This window comes from Gallus gallus, chromosome 12 (assembly GCF_016699485.2).
Source record: "Gallus gallus isolate bGalGal1 chromosome 12, bGalGal1.mat.broiler.GRCg7b, whole genome shotgun sequence".
In the NCBI taxonomy this organism is placed as follows: domain Eukaryota; kingdom Metazoa; phylum Chordata; class Aves; order Galliformes; family Phasianidae; genus Gallus; species Gallus gallus.
In genome coordinates this window covers 13,747,075-13,764,301 of record NC_052543.1, presented here as the reverse complement: position 1 = coordinate 13,764,301, position 17,227 = coordinate 13,747,075, and the positions used below count along the sequence as shown (strand labels likewise).

Sequence of the window (17,227 nt, the reverse complement as noted above, 5' to 3'; positions counted from 1 at the left end):
AAATTTGATTCCTGTTAACCAGAGGTAAGAAAAGCCAAAAGCACACCAAAGCGTTTTTGAGTTTGTATTATTTCAGCACATGTGGTACTGTATACAGGCAGAACAACACGAGTTACATGCTAAGCGGTACGCCAAACGGTTTTCTTTACATCTGACGCTGAACATCACAACTTTTGTTTGTTGATACTTCTTATTGCCTTATGTCTTCAACCAGAGCTTGACAAATCCATATACCCACAAAAAAAGGGAAGCTCTACTATACTAGAAAACCGCCATCGACTTCTTAAACAGACTCCCTGCGTTTCCATGTAATAAACAAAGACCACAGCCATTACGCTTACAAAAATAGCTTTCTGCACATGAACTGCCTGTGTAACCACAGCACACACTTTCATTACTCCTTCAATCCTGCATGGCAGAACTGTTTCAGACTTTAAAACCCAACGCACGCAAGCTAAAGGCTTTGGGGTGCACATTTCAAACCCCAAATATAATAACAGAGTTTCTTTCCAGGTGGTAGCAGTTTCTTATTTAACGATGCATTGTTTTTAAATAAGTAAATAATCAGTTGAAATGGTTTTCTGAAATGAATCCTGTGCTGACCTCTGAGCCCATTCCTTTCTGGGAATATGCCAAAACGATTCTTGAAAAAAGTTGCAGAATTTCACATCTCTCTGCCAAGAAGAAATTCAACCAGTTGCTGCTGGATCCAGAGACTGGAACGGAGATCCAGCTGCTGGAACACAGACTGCGTGAACTACGGCAGGAGGACTCCGTGTTTAAACAGAAGTTGCTGAAGCTGCCAATGATAATTTGTTAAATCATATACATTAACTCAGGCTATAATATGCCAAATGCCACCTGTGCATGTTTGGCAATACACTTGGCAGATTACTCCAGCACATCTGTGACACACCAGATAATATTCAAGTTTTATCTTGGTTATTAGACTACATCAGAAGACTACTGATACCCAAGAAAATCCCCGTGATTTATACAAAATATTTTCATACTGTTTTAAAAGTCATTAGCGAACAGTGGACACTTCATTACCAAAACAAATTACTTGCTGCCAAAAGCATGCAAGCCGTAAAGAAAACTTATCCCTCCAAAACACAGATGAGCTCATGCAATCTCCTACAAGAAAAAAAATAAAATAAAATAAAATAAAAACCACCAAACAAAACCCCCACTTCAGGTCCAATGGCTTTGGAACAAGATTCAGTACATTCCTTTCTTTTCATATCTGCCTCAAATGCTGCCTTGCACAGACACTTTATCTTTGACTTTGTAATAGTTGCTAAACACTCTAAACAAAAAAACATCTGCAGAACTTCAAAAAATTTTTAAAATATTAAATACTGATGTTAGATTTCCAGAATTAGCTGCTGCCAAGCATGAGATAACACAAAAATGGTAGGACAAATTGATATTCAATTCACAAAGCGTCAAAAGAAACCAAGAACATTACACTGCTTCCAACCCTCTATGATTCTGTGATAAGACCTGAATCACTCATGATATAATATCAAAAATACCAGAGCATGTTATCAGAGATAGTTAACGGATCACTCATCCCAATTAGAATCACAATGACTATTACTTGTACTCTCTGAATCTAGGCATTTAACACCAAAAGCAAACAAATAAATTAAAAACAACAACAGAACACCACTATGATCAGCAAAGCAGTAAACCTGATAGCTAAAGGTGGGTGTGAGAACTGGGTGAAGGAGAAAGAAATACAGTCATACAATTAGATGTACAAAGGAGATTCAGGTGAGATTGCACAGTGACTTGCTGGATGGACCCAAGTAAGTAACACATGAGAACACCTTTCTCTGTGGCCAAGATCTGCCCTCCTTGGCCTCTGCAGGTTGAGTATAAGATTGTGTGATAATCTTCATTTCAACTTCACAGCCTCCTGGAAAGCTCAAGTGTCCTTTCCTGAATCCTACACTTTAAATGTGTCCTGCACAGAAATACAGATGCTTGGCGATTTCCTCTGGGTTCACAGAGCAGCAGAAAGCAAAGCTCAGAGCAGTTACTGCATGCCAAACCTATGGAAGCTAATCAAAACATGGCACATACCTCTATAATGACTCAACAACCTGACACACTGTAATGGTCTCTTTCCAATACTTACTGTATTAATGGTTTCCACAATCACTGCATGACTCACAGATGCTATCAGTTAGCTTTACAGGTAGCATTCCTAATGCTATACCTACTGCTAGGAGTTATAACCCCACTTAGTATTTACAGAAACAAGAAAATCTGCTGGAAAAAGGAAAAAAAAATAATAGGAAAAAAAAAATAGAGGGAAGAAAATCCACATTTCCACACTAGTGAGCTATCTCCCCTCCGTGAGCCACCACAAAGCAGCTCAGATGGGGAAGGGCAGCAGTTTTCTCCAGACAGGAGGCTGATCACCACAGGGAGATGCAGTAACCATGTGGAATGGCTGAAATACCAGCAAAAGGTCACACGGCCCCAAAAACACTGCGCTTCAGGGCTGCCATGAAGTACCTGAAATAACTGCAGCTACGGCTTCTGCAAAGAGCAGCTTTCTGCTTTAGTACAGCAAGCATCTACATATTTAGCACATTTCTTAATGGGGAAAAAGAAGGAGGAAATTAAGGGAATGTTTTCAGTCCTAACACAGGCTAGCTGCCAAGGAAGTATTCCTTACAAGTGTCACGGTCAGGAATTTGACAGACAAAATCAATTTTACTGTAAGAATATAGTAAGAGAGGAAACTGCGTAGGACTCAAGAAATGCACCCAATAGTAATAGCGAAGGCATGTATGTGCTGCATGGAAGCTGGAGAGGCTGCCACGTGATCAAGCAGACTGTCAGTTGCAACTGGAGAAAAATACTGTGTTGTCTCAGAAGAGGTCACCAGGATAAGAGATCTCAGGTGCTCTGCTCATAGGACTGAGTGCCCGGATGTCACAGCTTTCTCACTCCTTTGCCACTGATTGATCTCGGCTCCAAGGAAGATGCTGATGCCACAAAAACACAACCATTCCAAAAGAAGCAGCAAGAACGCTGGCAACAAAGTGCTTAAATCATCTGTTCAGTCCTGAAGGCGAAGCAGCTGAGGTGTGACAGAAGGAAGATTTGTTCTGAATAGCAGGCCAGCCCCTGGGCTGCCCCACACCAAGAGGGAGTAGCCACTGGAACAGACTGAAATCAGCTGTTGGGCACAGGCCTGGGGAAATCTAGATCAAAGTGCTTTAGGAAAAAATAATCAGCTTGCTTTCCAAAAATGCTAACAGATTTTGACCCCTGCCATATATACAGTGTCATATATATATACAGCAAATGTCACAGAATTTTAAAAGTCAATGATAGTGTGTGTGTATATATATATATATATATATATATAAAACAATAGCACTAATAGTACTACCAACAGAACCAATTTACCAAAGATGTTAGAAGGGCACTTCATACTCCAAATACATGCCTAGATTGCCTCCAAATATATTTAATTTTGAATTAGTATCTCTTCTAGTCACATAAAAAGCCATGAAATACAGAAGTATGCTTTATATTAAAAGTAGTAAAATATTTTAGTACAAGAAGTAAAATATTCTGATAAATAAGGTTATGTTCAAATTGTTACTGACTACATGGGAGAAAAAACACCTATCATATGTCCTGCAATGCACTCTCGGCCTACCTAAGTAGTTTATCACAAATATGCTTTAGAAGAAATTAATTAGCTCATTAGGCCTAGTTAATAGTTTGTTTACCCTTCCTTTGACAAAAGTGACATTTTAAAAGGACACATTTTACTTCAGAAAACAAAATCCCATGTGACACATGTTAAAGAACTCCAAGTACAAGCAACACATACCACCATAAGTTGAGGAGTATTTTAAGAAATCACTTTCTCCAGTAACAATTAAAAATAACTGTAAAAGACTACGATCATTACAAAAAAAAAGGTACAGCTTCAGGGATAGGCTGTAATTATTGAGTTTATTGAGGTATTTGCTGCTTTTTAAATCCCTGAAATAAAGGCACGAAGAAAAGACCCAACTCATGGAAAACTGACTGAGACAAATCCAACCGTTTTTATTTTCTTAGCCTACTTTTTGTTTTAGAAGAACCATATGAGGACTTCAGCTATTTCCTTCTCCAAGTACACAGACTGAGGAGTACACGGCTGAAGTAATCAATCATCCCTCACATTTATCAGCTTTCACATTCTATTTGCTAAAACAACAGACAACCACATGAGGATCTTGACACTGTTAAAAATAGGAGACAAGGTTGCTAGCTTGATGCAGAATCATAAAGCCGGCCCTCTTACCTTTCTGAGACTATTAGTTTGGCAAACTAAGGTCTTTTAATAATTTTCACCCCACCCAAGCCTGTTTTTCTCATCAGATTGGCTCCTCCCATTTCCTCTGCAAGCTGCAGCACTTGTTTAGCTTCTTCATTGTTCAGAACAGGTTTAAGAAATACTAAGAAAAGCCTTGTCATTTCCATCCCTTTCTTCTCCATTTCTCTCAGAGAACCCATCTAGCATTTGTAGGCTTACACTCCTACAACATATAGGGAACAGGAACGTTGCATTAGTTTTTCTTCTTTAATCTTTAAAATATATTTTCCGTACCTACATTTTGTAACTCTCTCTTCGCTCTGCTTCTTTCAAATTACAAATACTGCTTACAGTTTAAATTAATAACCTTATGATAAGCCACACTTCTCAGAATGAGATCAACATTGATACAAGCGGCATTACACAACCCAATATTTCCATGTCCACGGTCAAGATGTTCCTGAAACCTATTTTCAATCTGCCCTCAGGCTGTCATGCCAACAATCACAACACTGGCCCCTACAGCATGGATCTCCACTTACAAGAAAGTAGCTGGGGGACACCAACTCATTGCAGAACATCAGTCCAAATCGTGTGCAGAGGCCAACAGCTCTCCTCCATCACTACCAACCCGAGCCAGCTCTATATTCCTGGCCTTGAGGCAGAAGAATCACGATGCCAACACTCAGAACTGGGTACCTTCCAGTCCTCCCCCATAAATTTATTTTTAACTGGCAGAATCCATTTAATATGATATTTTAGAAGGACTTATTGGACATCCCAATCTGATACTCAGTGACAGGTGAGGAATCACACTGGCAAGGGGTGGAATTGCTCTCAACATATACAAAGGCTTACATCAACCAGAGTAAGAGAACCATGTTCCCTTCTGCTCTTCTGGCTCCCTATAGCCCTGGAGACATAAGGTGGGTTTGCTTTTTATTTTATTACTACTGCCATCCACAGATGAGCAAGCAAACTATTAAGAATTACATCATAACACCTATCACATTCTTCACTGAGCAACTGCAGAAGTCCAGCAGCAAGGGTTGGGACATATCCTGTATGGCATTCTAACACAAAAACCAAGTGAGAAAGCACAAGAAGTGCACCCTCTGCATTACACAGGAAGACCATTTCCCAGCCTCAAGGAAGCAGCAGAAGCAAATGTGTCTTTTCTTGCTGGAGGATTTAAGATGCAAGGAAAGTTCTGCTTGCTCCCAGGTCTGGAAGAGACTCCCCACACACATCCAAGACTTTCTATCCTTTTAAGCAGCAAAGCAAGCAGTCACATACCGGGCTAGAAAAAAAGGAACACATACAAACAGACAGACACAGGGAGGAAGGAGTAGTTCAGATGTTTATTTTTTTTTCTAACCAAGCGCTAACACATCTCCTCAATTTCTCAAGAAACAAACAGCTGAACACCGAAAACCTCCTATTTATGTACTGACATGGAAATGCTTGATAGCAATTTCTAATCTCAAGATATGTACAGAAAAGGTCTGCCTGCCTCTCTCAGCTATTTTTTGTAGGTAGCAAAAGAACACTTGAACTTGCAGAGCACTTTGTATTTTCTCAGTCCTCTATAAATGTTGGCTAGCACCAGCCAATGTAACAAGAGCTTCCTAGTACAGTTTATATACAAAACCATCGGACCATTAAAATAAATACAGACTGACACTACTGAAAATAAATAAGCTTTCTGCTCCTTTGGAAGCATATTATGTTTTATAGCAGAATTTGTAAGTTTAGCTTTTGGTTAAGTTCACAGTTCAAACTGCAATGGAACCTCGTGTAAAAATAATCAGTGTAAATACACATGGAGAAATGACACATACAAACACACTGCACATCCTGTCTGTGAAATACGGTATATATGTCATTTCAACACTGAACTGCACGTGTGCAGCGCTTCAGGAAGACATTAAAAATTGAAAGGAACAAGATCTTCATGTAACTGCATTGTTATGTATATAAAATGATTAAACACAGGTTATGTTCTTTGACATTATTTATAATTTAATGTTCTATGTACCATCAATTAAAAAAAAAAATTGCCAGGCTTAATCCTGATTTAACCTCACTTAATTATTAAAAATAGTTAAGCACTTACCATAATGTGATTGAAATGCCTGTGGTTTTACGACCTGATTACAGTGGTTACACATCACCAAATAGAAATCATCATGAGCCGGGCAAAGACCAAATATTGGCATATCTAAAAACAAAAAGACAAAATGGCATATCTCTCAGCTGCTTACAATGATTGAAAAACAGTTTAATTACAGAGCCATGACACCAGTGCTGAATCATAATTTCAATACACGTGTATAAAGTCTGAAAATGAGGGAAAAAAGAGCATATAATGCAACGGATACTTCAGTGCTGGAGTACTGCAAAAGCAAAAATCTCCCTACAAAGATAAATGTAAAACAAGTGATTATTTGTAGAAAGCATCTATTAGAAACCTAACTTAGGACTGACCCTCTTATACCAGATGCAAGAATGTAACAGACACAACATAAAGGGATATTTTACATATTCTGAAACAGGTTTGGATTTTATTCCAACTTCATTTAGTGAGTTCCAAAATGAAGTTTACTGCATGTTTTTAAACCATTTTAGACGCACAGTCGTTGAGCAGGTAGCATTACACGCCTAATGGTTTTACTCGTTTAGCAGTGCATTATAGTTCAGCCATCTGCTGCCAGAGATCTGTGTAACTGCTACATAAGAGAGAAATCGAGAGATAACAGTATGTCAGAGCATGTGTGGATTTGGGAGATAACATACATACTTGCAGACTTTTACTAATAAAATTAGTCACCCCAACGTTGGTTTTAAGAATACAGTTTCTTAAGAGTACAGTTTAACGTTTAGAACCCAACTGAAAGGTTTATTACATTGATATAACTAAAAATGTTACTCATTAGAAGACAAAAAAGAGGAAACTGCACACATAATAGCGTATTCATTCATCACTGCCAAAGAGCACGGCTAAGGGATTTACAGCACTATTTAAAGGATTGAGACTGATATAAGAAAACTTATTTTCTTCTAAGAATACTCAAGTGATAGATTTATACGTTAGCAGTAAACTAGAAATTAAGGGCGTTATTTACCTCTGTGCTAGAACCGATGCTGGCGCTTTGTGTTAAAGCTATTCACATGCCTAGATGTATTTATAACCACGCACTACATCGAGCTAGAAAGATATTCTCGCTGATGAACGGAACACCGGGTGTGGGGTAAATGGAGTCACTGCATGTTCAGAACGCCGCTGACATAACCCAAGGCAAACAAGGGCCGCAGCGCTGCCATCCCCGCTGCCTCCACGCTGCCTGTCGCAGACAAAAGAACGCATCCACACTGAGCAGCTTCCAGAGAGCAGGGCTCCTGTGGAATAAGGGTTTTCCTCCAGAAATGTCATTATTTTTCATTATAAAAGAAGGTGCATGTCCCAGGCTTTCAAAAACACTAATAATGCTATATTGAAAGCGAATACAATACCTATAAGGGCAGCTGCAACCAGACTGTGCCTTTGGACCCAAACACGACGACTCAAGTGGCTGTGACAGGTCACAGCTACGCTTATCTACATCGCAGGCACTTCTCAGCAACAGCAGTTACGTTACAAAATAATTACACACCGATTCGTGCTTCGTTAAGCACTGAGTGGTGCTTTTTTACAAAATTTAGTTGTATGGTATTTTGGAAAAGAAAAATGTTTTGAGACCTCTGGGTATATCTAATGTACCATAAACGAGGCAAAATCCTGTAGACATACCCCAGACGAAAGCCAGATAGGAAGAATACATTTCTATTTCTCAGTGTTTACTTCACGTGATTGAACTTTAAGCTGGTGAAGGAAAAGAAATACAAGTAAATATTAATATTCCATATGAACATATAAACTTAACAGTCATTGGTTAACGCTCCATGCAGGAGTTCTTTGGGTAGGTCCGCATGAAATAGTTTCCGCAAATAGGCCATGGTCACTTCCATCTGACTACTAATACACCGTGATGAATGGGACAATAACAGTGTACACTGCCTGCTATTTACATTGCTAATAGCACACTGACTGGCTACTACTGTATAATGCCTAACGAACTGTAAACCCACACCCTGTAACCTTTTCTCAGATCCAAACCTTTTCTGACAACACCAAATTCACAGACTTCATACCAGCCTGCACAAAACACAGGGGGAAACCACCCCCCAAAGATGAGAAAAGGATTGCCTGCTTCTATCTGTCTTGCAAGATAAAGAGCTCCTTGGCATTAGTCACAGTCACTCAATTCAAGTAGCACCTTATGAATATTTGCTGGAAATAGGGAGCTGTAAATTTACACTACGAGCGAAACAAATCAGCAGAAGTTGACACAAACATAAGTGCTTTCCTGTTTCCTGTTTCAGTTTCAGGATCCTCAGAAATTGGAATAATTTCGGAGCAGCCCCATATACTGGGAAGCACTTCTTTACAATTTGAAAATCAAAGTTCCGAGTGACAGAAAGCAATGCCAAAGCACTATTAAACACACAAACTCACCAAACCCATCCTAGGAGTAAACACAGTCGATGCAGAAAATAGGATTTGCTGCACACACCAAATCACAACTGTGATTTCAAAGGAAGTCACACACCAGACTGCAGCTGGATCACACAAAGAACCTCTGCCCCCCAGTGCACTACAGCCACTGATACAGAGCATCACCTACATGCAGATGGTAAGAGAGTACCAAGAGGTTGTAGTCCTAAATGCAAATCCTTTGTTTTCTCCCACGTGATAACATTAACTTTTAGCTTTTAATTATCAAAACATTTATCTTAAGTCGATGCACTAAAATCCTTCTGTTGCTGTAACTGTAGGGCTCCGAATACAACCAGCACGGGACAATGTTAAGAGCTGCATGGACACAAGAACAGCCCACAGAGTAACAGAGTGGGTGTCAGCGGGCAACAAGCAGCACCAGCACTCTCCAGACACCCAAGAAGAGCTTTACAATGGTCTGACTTCAGAGACTTTGAAGCAAGAGCAAGAGGAGGTTTCAGGGAACTCTTATTTCTGTTCCTGTGTCCCAGAAGGGCAAACATCAATGTTAAACTGTTATGAGAATGACATAAAATATACTGTGCAAGTATTAGAGAATTCACAGAATAGTTCAAAAACAAAGCAAAGGAAATGGATGTTCAAATTCTCTGCCCCCTCACAGCCCCTTATCACAGTTCAGAAGTCTTGCCACTGATATTCCACTGTCTAATACTTTATACCTATTTCGCTTAATGGCATGCAAATTCTCCATTTAAAAGTCTAATGAAGTTTACAGTATTCCAGCAGTATCATTTCAAATGCTTCGTTCCTCTGAGTTTAAAGATGACTTCTGAAATACTTAGCCGTGGATGTAAAGCCCATGCCTCTCATGGAAGAGCCTAGCAACCGTGATTCATATGTTCCTCTTTCAGAGCTGGGCTGATTTAACTCTCTCCATCTGGGAATGTTTTTCAAGGTCAAACTAGAAATTTAAACCAAGACCTCAAACTTTCTATTTATTTTTCATAAACGTAGTATTTATATGGTGGCAACACACAACTACTGTCATAAGAGCTGCTAGTTACATTAATTCTATTAACACCATGAAGAAAAATGACTTCATTTACCTCCACATTAAACCACTGAACATTGTAACCTCCAGAATTCATTTCTTTCAAATGTAACTCAGCTCCACTTTTAAAAGAACTAAATTCTAATGGTATATTCCTGTACACTTCCCCAAGAACAGTACAAGCACGTGCCACAGATATTTCTGATATCTGAACTGCACTACTTGCTGACTACATAATAAGGAAAATGCTTTTCACATGGAAAAGGCCAATTCAGCATATTTCTCATAAAAAAAGGAAAGCTAACAATAGCATGGGACCTGACATACCCTACCACCACGTAACGAGGGACATGTCTGCTCTGAGCTGCCATTTCCTCTTCCAGCAAGGCATGCAGAAGCAGGCGTCAGCAGGTAACTTGTTGGTGCTTTCAGCATTTCCCTTCAGGACAGTCACACTCACAGTCACTAAAAGTGTCTCTATATTTTCAGTTCTGTTACTGAACGTCACAGACAGCAGACCAAATAAAACAGGCTACAAACACGCAGTGAGATAACAGGTCATCAGTCTGCATTTATGGAGTCGTTAGAATTGGTGAATTCAGTGACTAGCACAGCTCTACTGCATATTCGTTTATTGGTTTTTCTTTTTCTTTTTTTACCTCTCAAATTTACCCAATTTCCTATAAGTCCTGTTCCTTTGTAGTCTGGGAATGCTGTGCCACGTAACTATCCCAGCATCTAATAAGATAACCATCCTTTCTAGAATTGTTGCTAAATGTCACAAAAAGGTGAGGTTACAAAACCTTTAGAAGAATGCAGTGCAAGGAGCCCAAATCCTGGCTATTCTCAGAGACCAGATGCAAGTTTCCTATTTTGCAAAAGTCTGCTCACCACAGTCGAGAAAACAAGGAGTGAAAAACGAAACAGAGGAAGAGAAAGCAAAAGCAGCGAGGACAGAAATGAAAGGGCAAAGAATAAACTCTATTAGAGATATGGTCAAAGAACAGAAAGCTCGATGGAAAAACAAAAGTGACAAGAAACCATAAAAATACTGCATAAGTATTTTCCAGACAGAAAACTACTAACACTCAGTTCTTCCCTTCCCATTCCCAGCATGAACATCTGCTTAGCAATATTATTTTTCAGAAGTCTGTGTCTGATTTATCACAAGTACATACGTACTGCTTCCAATGCAGTACATCCTGACAGTGGACATTTCCCATGTTGATGCGCAATGGGAACAACAGAACCTTTTGACTGCAAAGACCTCCACAGCACAGCATAACGCGCTCCAACCCAGTTATACTTCCAAAAGGTTTTTAATCAGCTACAGTTAATATTAGCTGCATCCCCATTAAAAGGCACTGTGCTCGATTACTAACTCTGCACTCGTAGCAGGCGTAACTTCCTATTATCTTTACAACTCCCCAACCACAGAATTTACTTTCTCTGTACTGGGGCCCAAGCCAAATCCACCCTGAGTAAATGTACCAGCTCTCCCCAAACCACCAGGGCTTCCAGAAAGATGTCAGGAAATTGTTTCAGAGCTACGATGTACAGAAATTGCAAATATACCCCATTATTTTGAAATGTTGCCAAATCTGAGTTATTTGAACTACTGACTTCACGGACAAAAACTTTTAAGTTCAAATAATGTACACAAAAGCTATCTGGAGTACGGTCACTCCACACAAGCTGTGTTTTCCCTTCTTGTTAGAATAGAATCAGTCTTGAGCATGCTATAGTAAGAATGATGTTAGCACACCTTGTTTTACCTCACAGGAGGATGTTGGATGTAAAGCTGCTGGGCAGCGAGCTTCGTGCTGCAATAGCACTACGACAGATCACCCTCCAGACCAGGAGCTGTGCCCGCAGATCAACAGCAGTGGTGTAGTGAATTGTCTTAACTAAAGCTCCCATCCATTCACAAGTCATATAGCCCCCTTATTTTAACCCATATGAAAGTTAAAAACAAAAAACATGACCTAAGTTAGCATCTCTAAATACACCTTTCATGAACACATTTAATTTTCCACAACTCCGATATTATTTTCTAAACAATATTTTTCCAAATTGTTTCTAGAAACACAACGAACTGCTTATCAATCCCAAACATGCATCCTTTTCTACGCTTATCAATGTTAAAATGAAATTTAACTACTGGCAATTTTTTACGTGCCAGATAATAATTAAAAAAGGATATTCCTAAGGAGATATCATGAACAAAATAAATAAAATGGCATAATATTCAGAGTGCTTCGTGACCACAAAGCTTAAAACACAATAAGGGATTCTAGGAGGATTCTTGAGGTTTTTTTGCAGAATTCCAATACACACGAATAGAACAGAAATAGCTCATGAACTACACATGCAGGGACAACAAATTCGTGCTTGCAAAGAAGATATGCAGAACCAAACAACACCGAACTATCACATTTACAGAAACACCTTTGAAAACAAAACCATACCCTGCACAAATCATACACGTGTTGCCCCAGATACAAAAGGTTTTAATAGAAAGCAAGGCTCAACAAATGGACATTCCCACTCTACGCTGCCAAAGTTAAAAGCCAAAAGACACTCAAGCTGTTTCACTTAAGCTCAAAGAGAAGCGTTGCTACCACAGTACTTTCTGCAAGGTAACCTATCTTTGAAATCCACTGCCAACTGTGCTCTGTACATTCCTAAGTAGCTTACATTTTTTGCACACACAGCTTTTAAAGCGCAGCTATTTGAGGAGACGTTTGACAGACATCACTCTTCCTGGGCTCTGAGCACAAGTGTATGAACTTTGTTTCACCACGCAGTTACTGATTGATAGGATGAAGGAAGGAACAGCTGAAGCCTTGATTAAATGTTTTTACTGCATTTACCACTGTGGCAAATGGAACAATCACATATAATTTCATTAAAGTCCTAAGAATAGCCAAACCTCAAAGTTTTGGCTCAGAGAAGTGATTTCATTTCAGGACCAAAACAACCCACAATCTAGCTAAACCATGCACAGCACTTGCATTACTAGATCTGATCAGCTGCAGATCTTTACCAGGATGACAACACTTTATCTCTAAAAGCACAGCTCTCTCTCTCTCCAGTTTCCTTTTTGAACGCAAGATAGTCTGTTTTTCCCAAAGGAATACATGCTACCGTCCTGCAAGGATAAATTAACATATGGGTTTTTATATTGCTTCCTCAAATTTAAGACAGAATTTTGCACCATGAAACATGAATGCTAACAGACAACCTACCTTCGCCCGCTCTCACTTTCCATGCCCTCAGCCACGCCACACTGCCAAAGGTCCATGCCATGGACCAGCCCTCCATCTCCAGCAAAAAGCCTTTGCTGCATCCTGTGGGCAGCATGACTCCTCTGCACAGAACCAAACAGCAAGTCCAAACACCAGCCAGCCCTCCTGCAAGGGTATCAACACCTGACCACTGCAGTTCTCCCTGCAGTCCTTCCTCTCGCTGAGGACACAGAACACAGCACTGACAGTTGTTGTCTCCTCTGAGATCGAATGGTCTTGGGGAATTTCTATTGCGTGTTCACTGATAAAAAACAGAGCAGCAATCACCAGCAGCGTGTCATGCACACATGCACCTGCAGCCTAGTGTGCAGCTGGGGGCTCTAATTTTAGGCTGCCAAGATTTGAATGTTCCTGAAATTACATATAAAACACATATTAAAGCAGACATCCAAGTATTTAGTTAAATTCTTTGTATATGAATTCAGCTACCCACAATCTTCTAAAAGTCTAACACAAAACATATGTCAAATGGTTCACTCTGAACTTCAAACTACTCCACAGTTTTTCCAAGTTTACAGAAGGCTGTCTTCAAAACAATCAATAAATAATATCTGCAGTGAAAGACAAGTCCCATTTTTAAAGCTTTTCAGCAGATTACTCTCCACGTACACTGCATTGTTGCATTAGGTTTCCTAATCAGCAACTTGGATGAAGTCAGTCATTTGCAAAAACTATTCCATTTACTCATTAATTAGTTTTCAGAGTGGAGGATATTTTAAATTTCTGCAGTCAATTTGTGTATTACATAAATGCTTAATGTACAATTTGTCATCACTCTCCATAGAACAAACGTTCACTGAAAGTCAGGCATTATTTTAGGTGACACGACCTCACCGTGTCATTGCTGTATTTTAGGGAAGCCAACAAATTATTATTTATGTCTCTGTGGCAAAAAATAATAAATCAATTGTTACAAATGTAATCCCAAAATAACTTTAGGGACTCTCAGCACTGAATTTCATTCTGTAATTGTGACACAGAACTTGAACAGAATTCAGGAAATAAAGAAAGTTTACGCAGTAATACTAATAGCAGGTGTAATTTCATATGGAAGGGTACACAGAAGCACTTCACTTACTATGCAGAAAAGCAGTGTCTTTTATGTGGAAAAAAGAGCTCTGGCCAAGCAATTAGCCACAAGCCTAGTCTCAATTAAAATTAACTATATCATAGAGAGAATAGTCTAAATTACATCTTAAGTCACATACCTCAAAGGATGCGACTGTTATTAACTGTTTTTACATCAACACTTTTTTCCTCCTCTTTTATATATAGCACTCTGTGTACTTCGCAGCAGCTGTACTCTTGTAGTAAGAAAAAGGAAGTTTGCTTTATTTAAATCTAACCGTACAGTTTACATTAAACTGCTCACTGCAGCAGAAGTATTTTGATGCATTATGAGTGCAAATCGTGAACGCGACCCAAGTTCCTCACCCTCTCCCATCTCTTATCTAGGCACGCTTTTGAAGAAAAAATTGGCATGTGTGGCTCAGTAGAAGTTTTTGCAGTGCTTCCCCATGTAACTGCCCCATCACACCACAGCAATGCAGATCTTGGCTCTCAGGAACTGAGGGAGCAGGGCAGTAACAACCATTCACATGAAGATTTCTACATGCTCCTACTAATTAAAAACTGCGTGAGTGAAACATATCTCAAAAGATACAGTCGTGGGTAAGAAAGTAACAGTGAAGCATTCAGTAATATTTAAAAAAAAAGGATGTCAACACAAAGTGGCAACAAACACCAGAGGTGATATAACCTTTAAACATCTAAAGATTTACAAACCAATGGAAGTAAGAGGGTTACGCATCTTGTGCGTGACGTTAAAAACCAAACAGTTGAGACATTATTTTCCCTGCCACATGGCACACGCGCTGTGCTCACTGGTGAACCTGTTCTACCCCCATTCCCTGCTGACCACAGCCAGCCCGACCTTCTGTGTGACAGCAGCACAGCACTGCTCGTGAGCTGTGCAAAGACAATGCTGCTTTTCACAGGGAATTCTGTTTTGCATCGTGTGCTCGATATGTGAGGCAGCAAATCAGCATGTGCAAAAAAAAAAAAACCTAAGAAAAATAATACAGATGACCTGTCAGCTAAATTCTATTTCAGTATTTTCTTTTATTAGGCAACCCAATTACCTAAAACTACCCCACCCTGCCACTCCCACTCTTCATACACTTGTACGTCCACTTCAAAAATAAGACTGTTTCAATCATATAGCTATAAGGAAACCAATGCCTGTCGTTTTTGGAATGCCAATCTACATTTCTGCATCCCTCCCAGTTTGGCAAGCACTATTGGTTCTTCATTAAAATGTACTTCCTTTGCTCCACACATTTCCTAACAGTTAATTTGATACGATGTTAAAAAAATATATATGCAAGTCGCATACTTATGCATATTTATATGCAACAGGCATATAAATGTTCCATAGCCAAAAAAACTCACAGTACTTTGATATTTAATAGGATTAAAAGATGAAGTGGAAAATAAAACAATGTTTTTGTTCTTATAGTAAAGGGAGAGAACCTATTTCTCACAGATCTGGGGACACAGGTAGTGACACTTATTTTAAACTTGGACATTGCATGCTTCTAAGTAAAGATAACCGAGTATCTCAGTAACTTAGCTGAGCAGCCAGTAAACCTCAAGCCCTTACTTCACACAGCTGGTATATCAGAAAAAGAAAAGAATTTGCTCAACTACATAACATACAGATCTGGTGGCTTTGGTTCAACTCACGCTTTTGACAGACACTTCTAAGGCTACTTTTGTCCTCTGGTCCCACTGCAGCCTGCAGTCAGTCCTCCAGGAAGAAGGGGGATGGGTACGTATGAAGGGGCCCAAATACACAGGGGGAAGAAGAAAGGAACTGTTCTCCCTTTTGTAGGTCAAAAAGCAAAAGTGTTCTACTCTAGAGGGGAAAAAAAAAATAAAGGACTGAACAGGGCACCAAGTTTAATATTTGGACATCTCTTGTTAAGAAGGCCATAAGAAGAATAAGCCTGATTACACAAGCAGTAAGCCAGAGAAAGTCATCAGTGTGCAGATGTAGCAGATCAGACACACTGAGCGGAGGCAGGCAAGCGGTGCCCCACAGATCCCATCACCCACTGAGCATGAGCATCTGGGCACCTTGTGGTACAGAACCCATCTGCAAAGGCACAGCAGAGCAGAGGAGGCATGGGAGACACGTGGAGTCAGCACTGAGAGGCGCAGCAAAGAACATACAGAATCTGTACTGAAAAAAGACACAGGAAAGAACACTGCAGGACCCTGGTTAACTGCCAGATGACACAGAATGACAACAGCTAATAACAGGAAAACGATAACAGAAAATTCAGAGGTGAACAGGATTCTTTGATACCATAACAAATTCACAGTTTACCAGCCTCCGCCACACCGAACACAGATGCAGCCACCTTCCTAAAGAACTGCTGCAAATGTCTCTGGGACAAGGAAACTTTGCTTTGCGACAGCAGCAGGTTCTCTGCCTGGCACAGCACTCACACGCGTGCAGTATAGGGCTGGGGCTGAGGTCCCAGCTGCAGCACCCAGCTGCCCCGGGTTAGCCAGGGCAGGTAGGGAGCCAAAGCCACAGCCGCCAAACTTGTTCAGCCAGTCTGCCCAGAGCCAGCCCACAGCGCGCTTGGAAATCGCTCAACAGCTTCTGCTTCCAGCAGCCATGTGCAGCACTTAGGGGAGATGCCACAGGAGCCCAAGGCAGGGCACTGCAGGGCCACCATGGGCACCCACGGGGCTGCTCTGCAGCCTCGAGATGGTGCACAGCATGGCACGGCCCAGTTCCTCACCTCACAGCGCTGGGAGCAGGAGCACAGCACAAAACTTTGCCATTAAACAACAAGCAAAGCTTATGGTCATGCATCTTCCTATCAGGCCTTCCCACCTCATACGCAGGAGCACTGCCCATGGCTGCAGCTGTGCCAGTGAGGGCAGCGTGGCTCTCACTG

General features: G+C 40.3%; 1 protein-coding gene across 6 annotated transcripts in view; it reads right to left on the bottom strand.

Annotated features, from left to right (window-relative positions):
* ATXN7 (ataxin 7) overlaps window positions 1-17,227 on the bottom strand; it is an 80,164-nt gene that overhangs the window by 28,865 nt on the left and 34,072 nt on the right. For 4 of the 6 annotated variants that reach the window (XM_015293292.4, XM_025154753.3, XM_046900082.1 and 1 more), the window contains one exon: window positions 6,453-6,557. The exons of 1 other annotated variant lie outside the window; for it this stretch is intronic. In XM_015293292.4, the coding sequence (XP_015148778.1) occupies window positions 6,453-6,557 (105 nt within the window). Of the gene's footprint in view, window positions 1-6,452; window positions 6,558-13,193; window positions 13,476-17,227 lie in introns of those variants that run through there. One more of the 6 variants, XM_025154755.3, reaches the window with a different exon arrangement.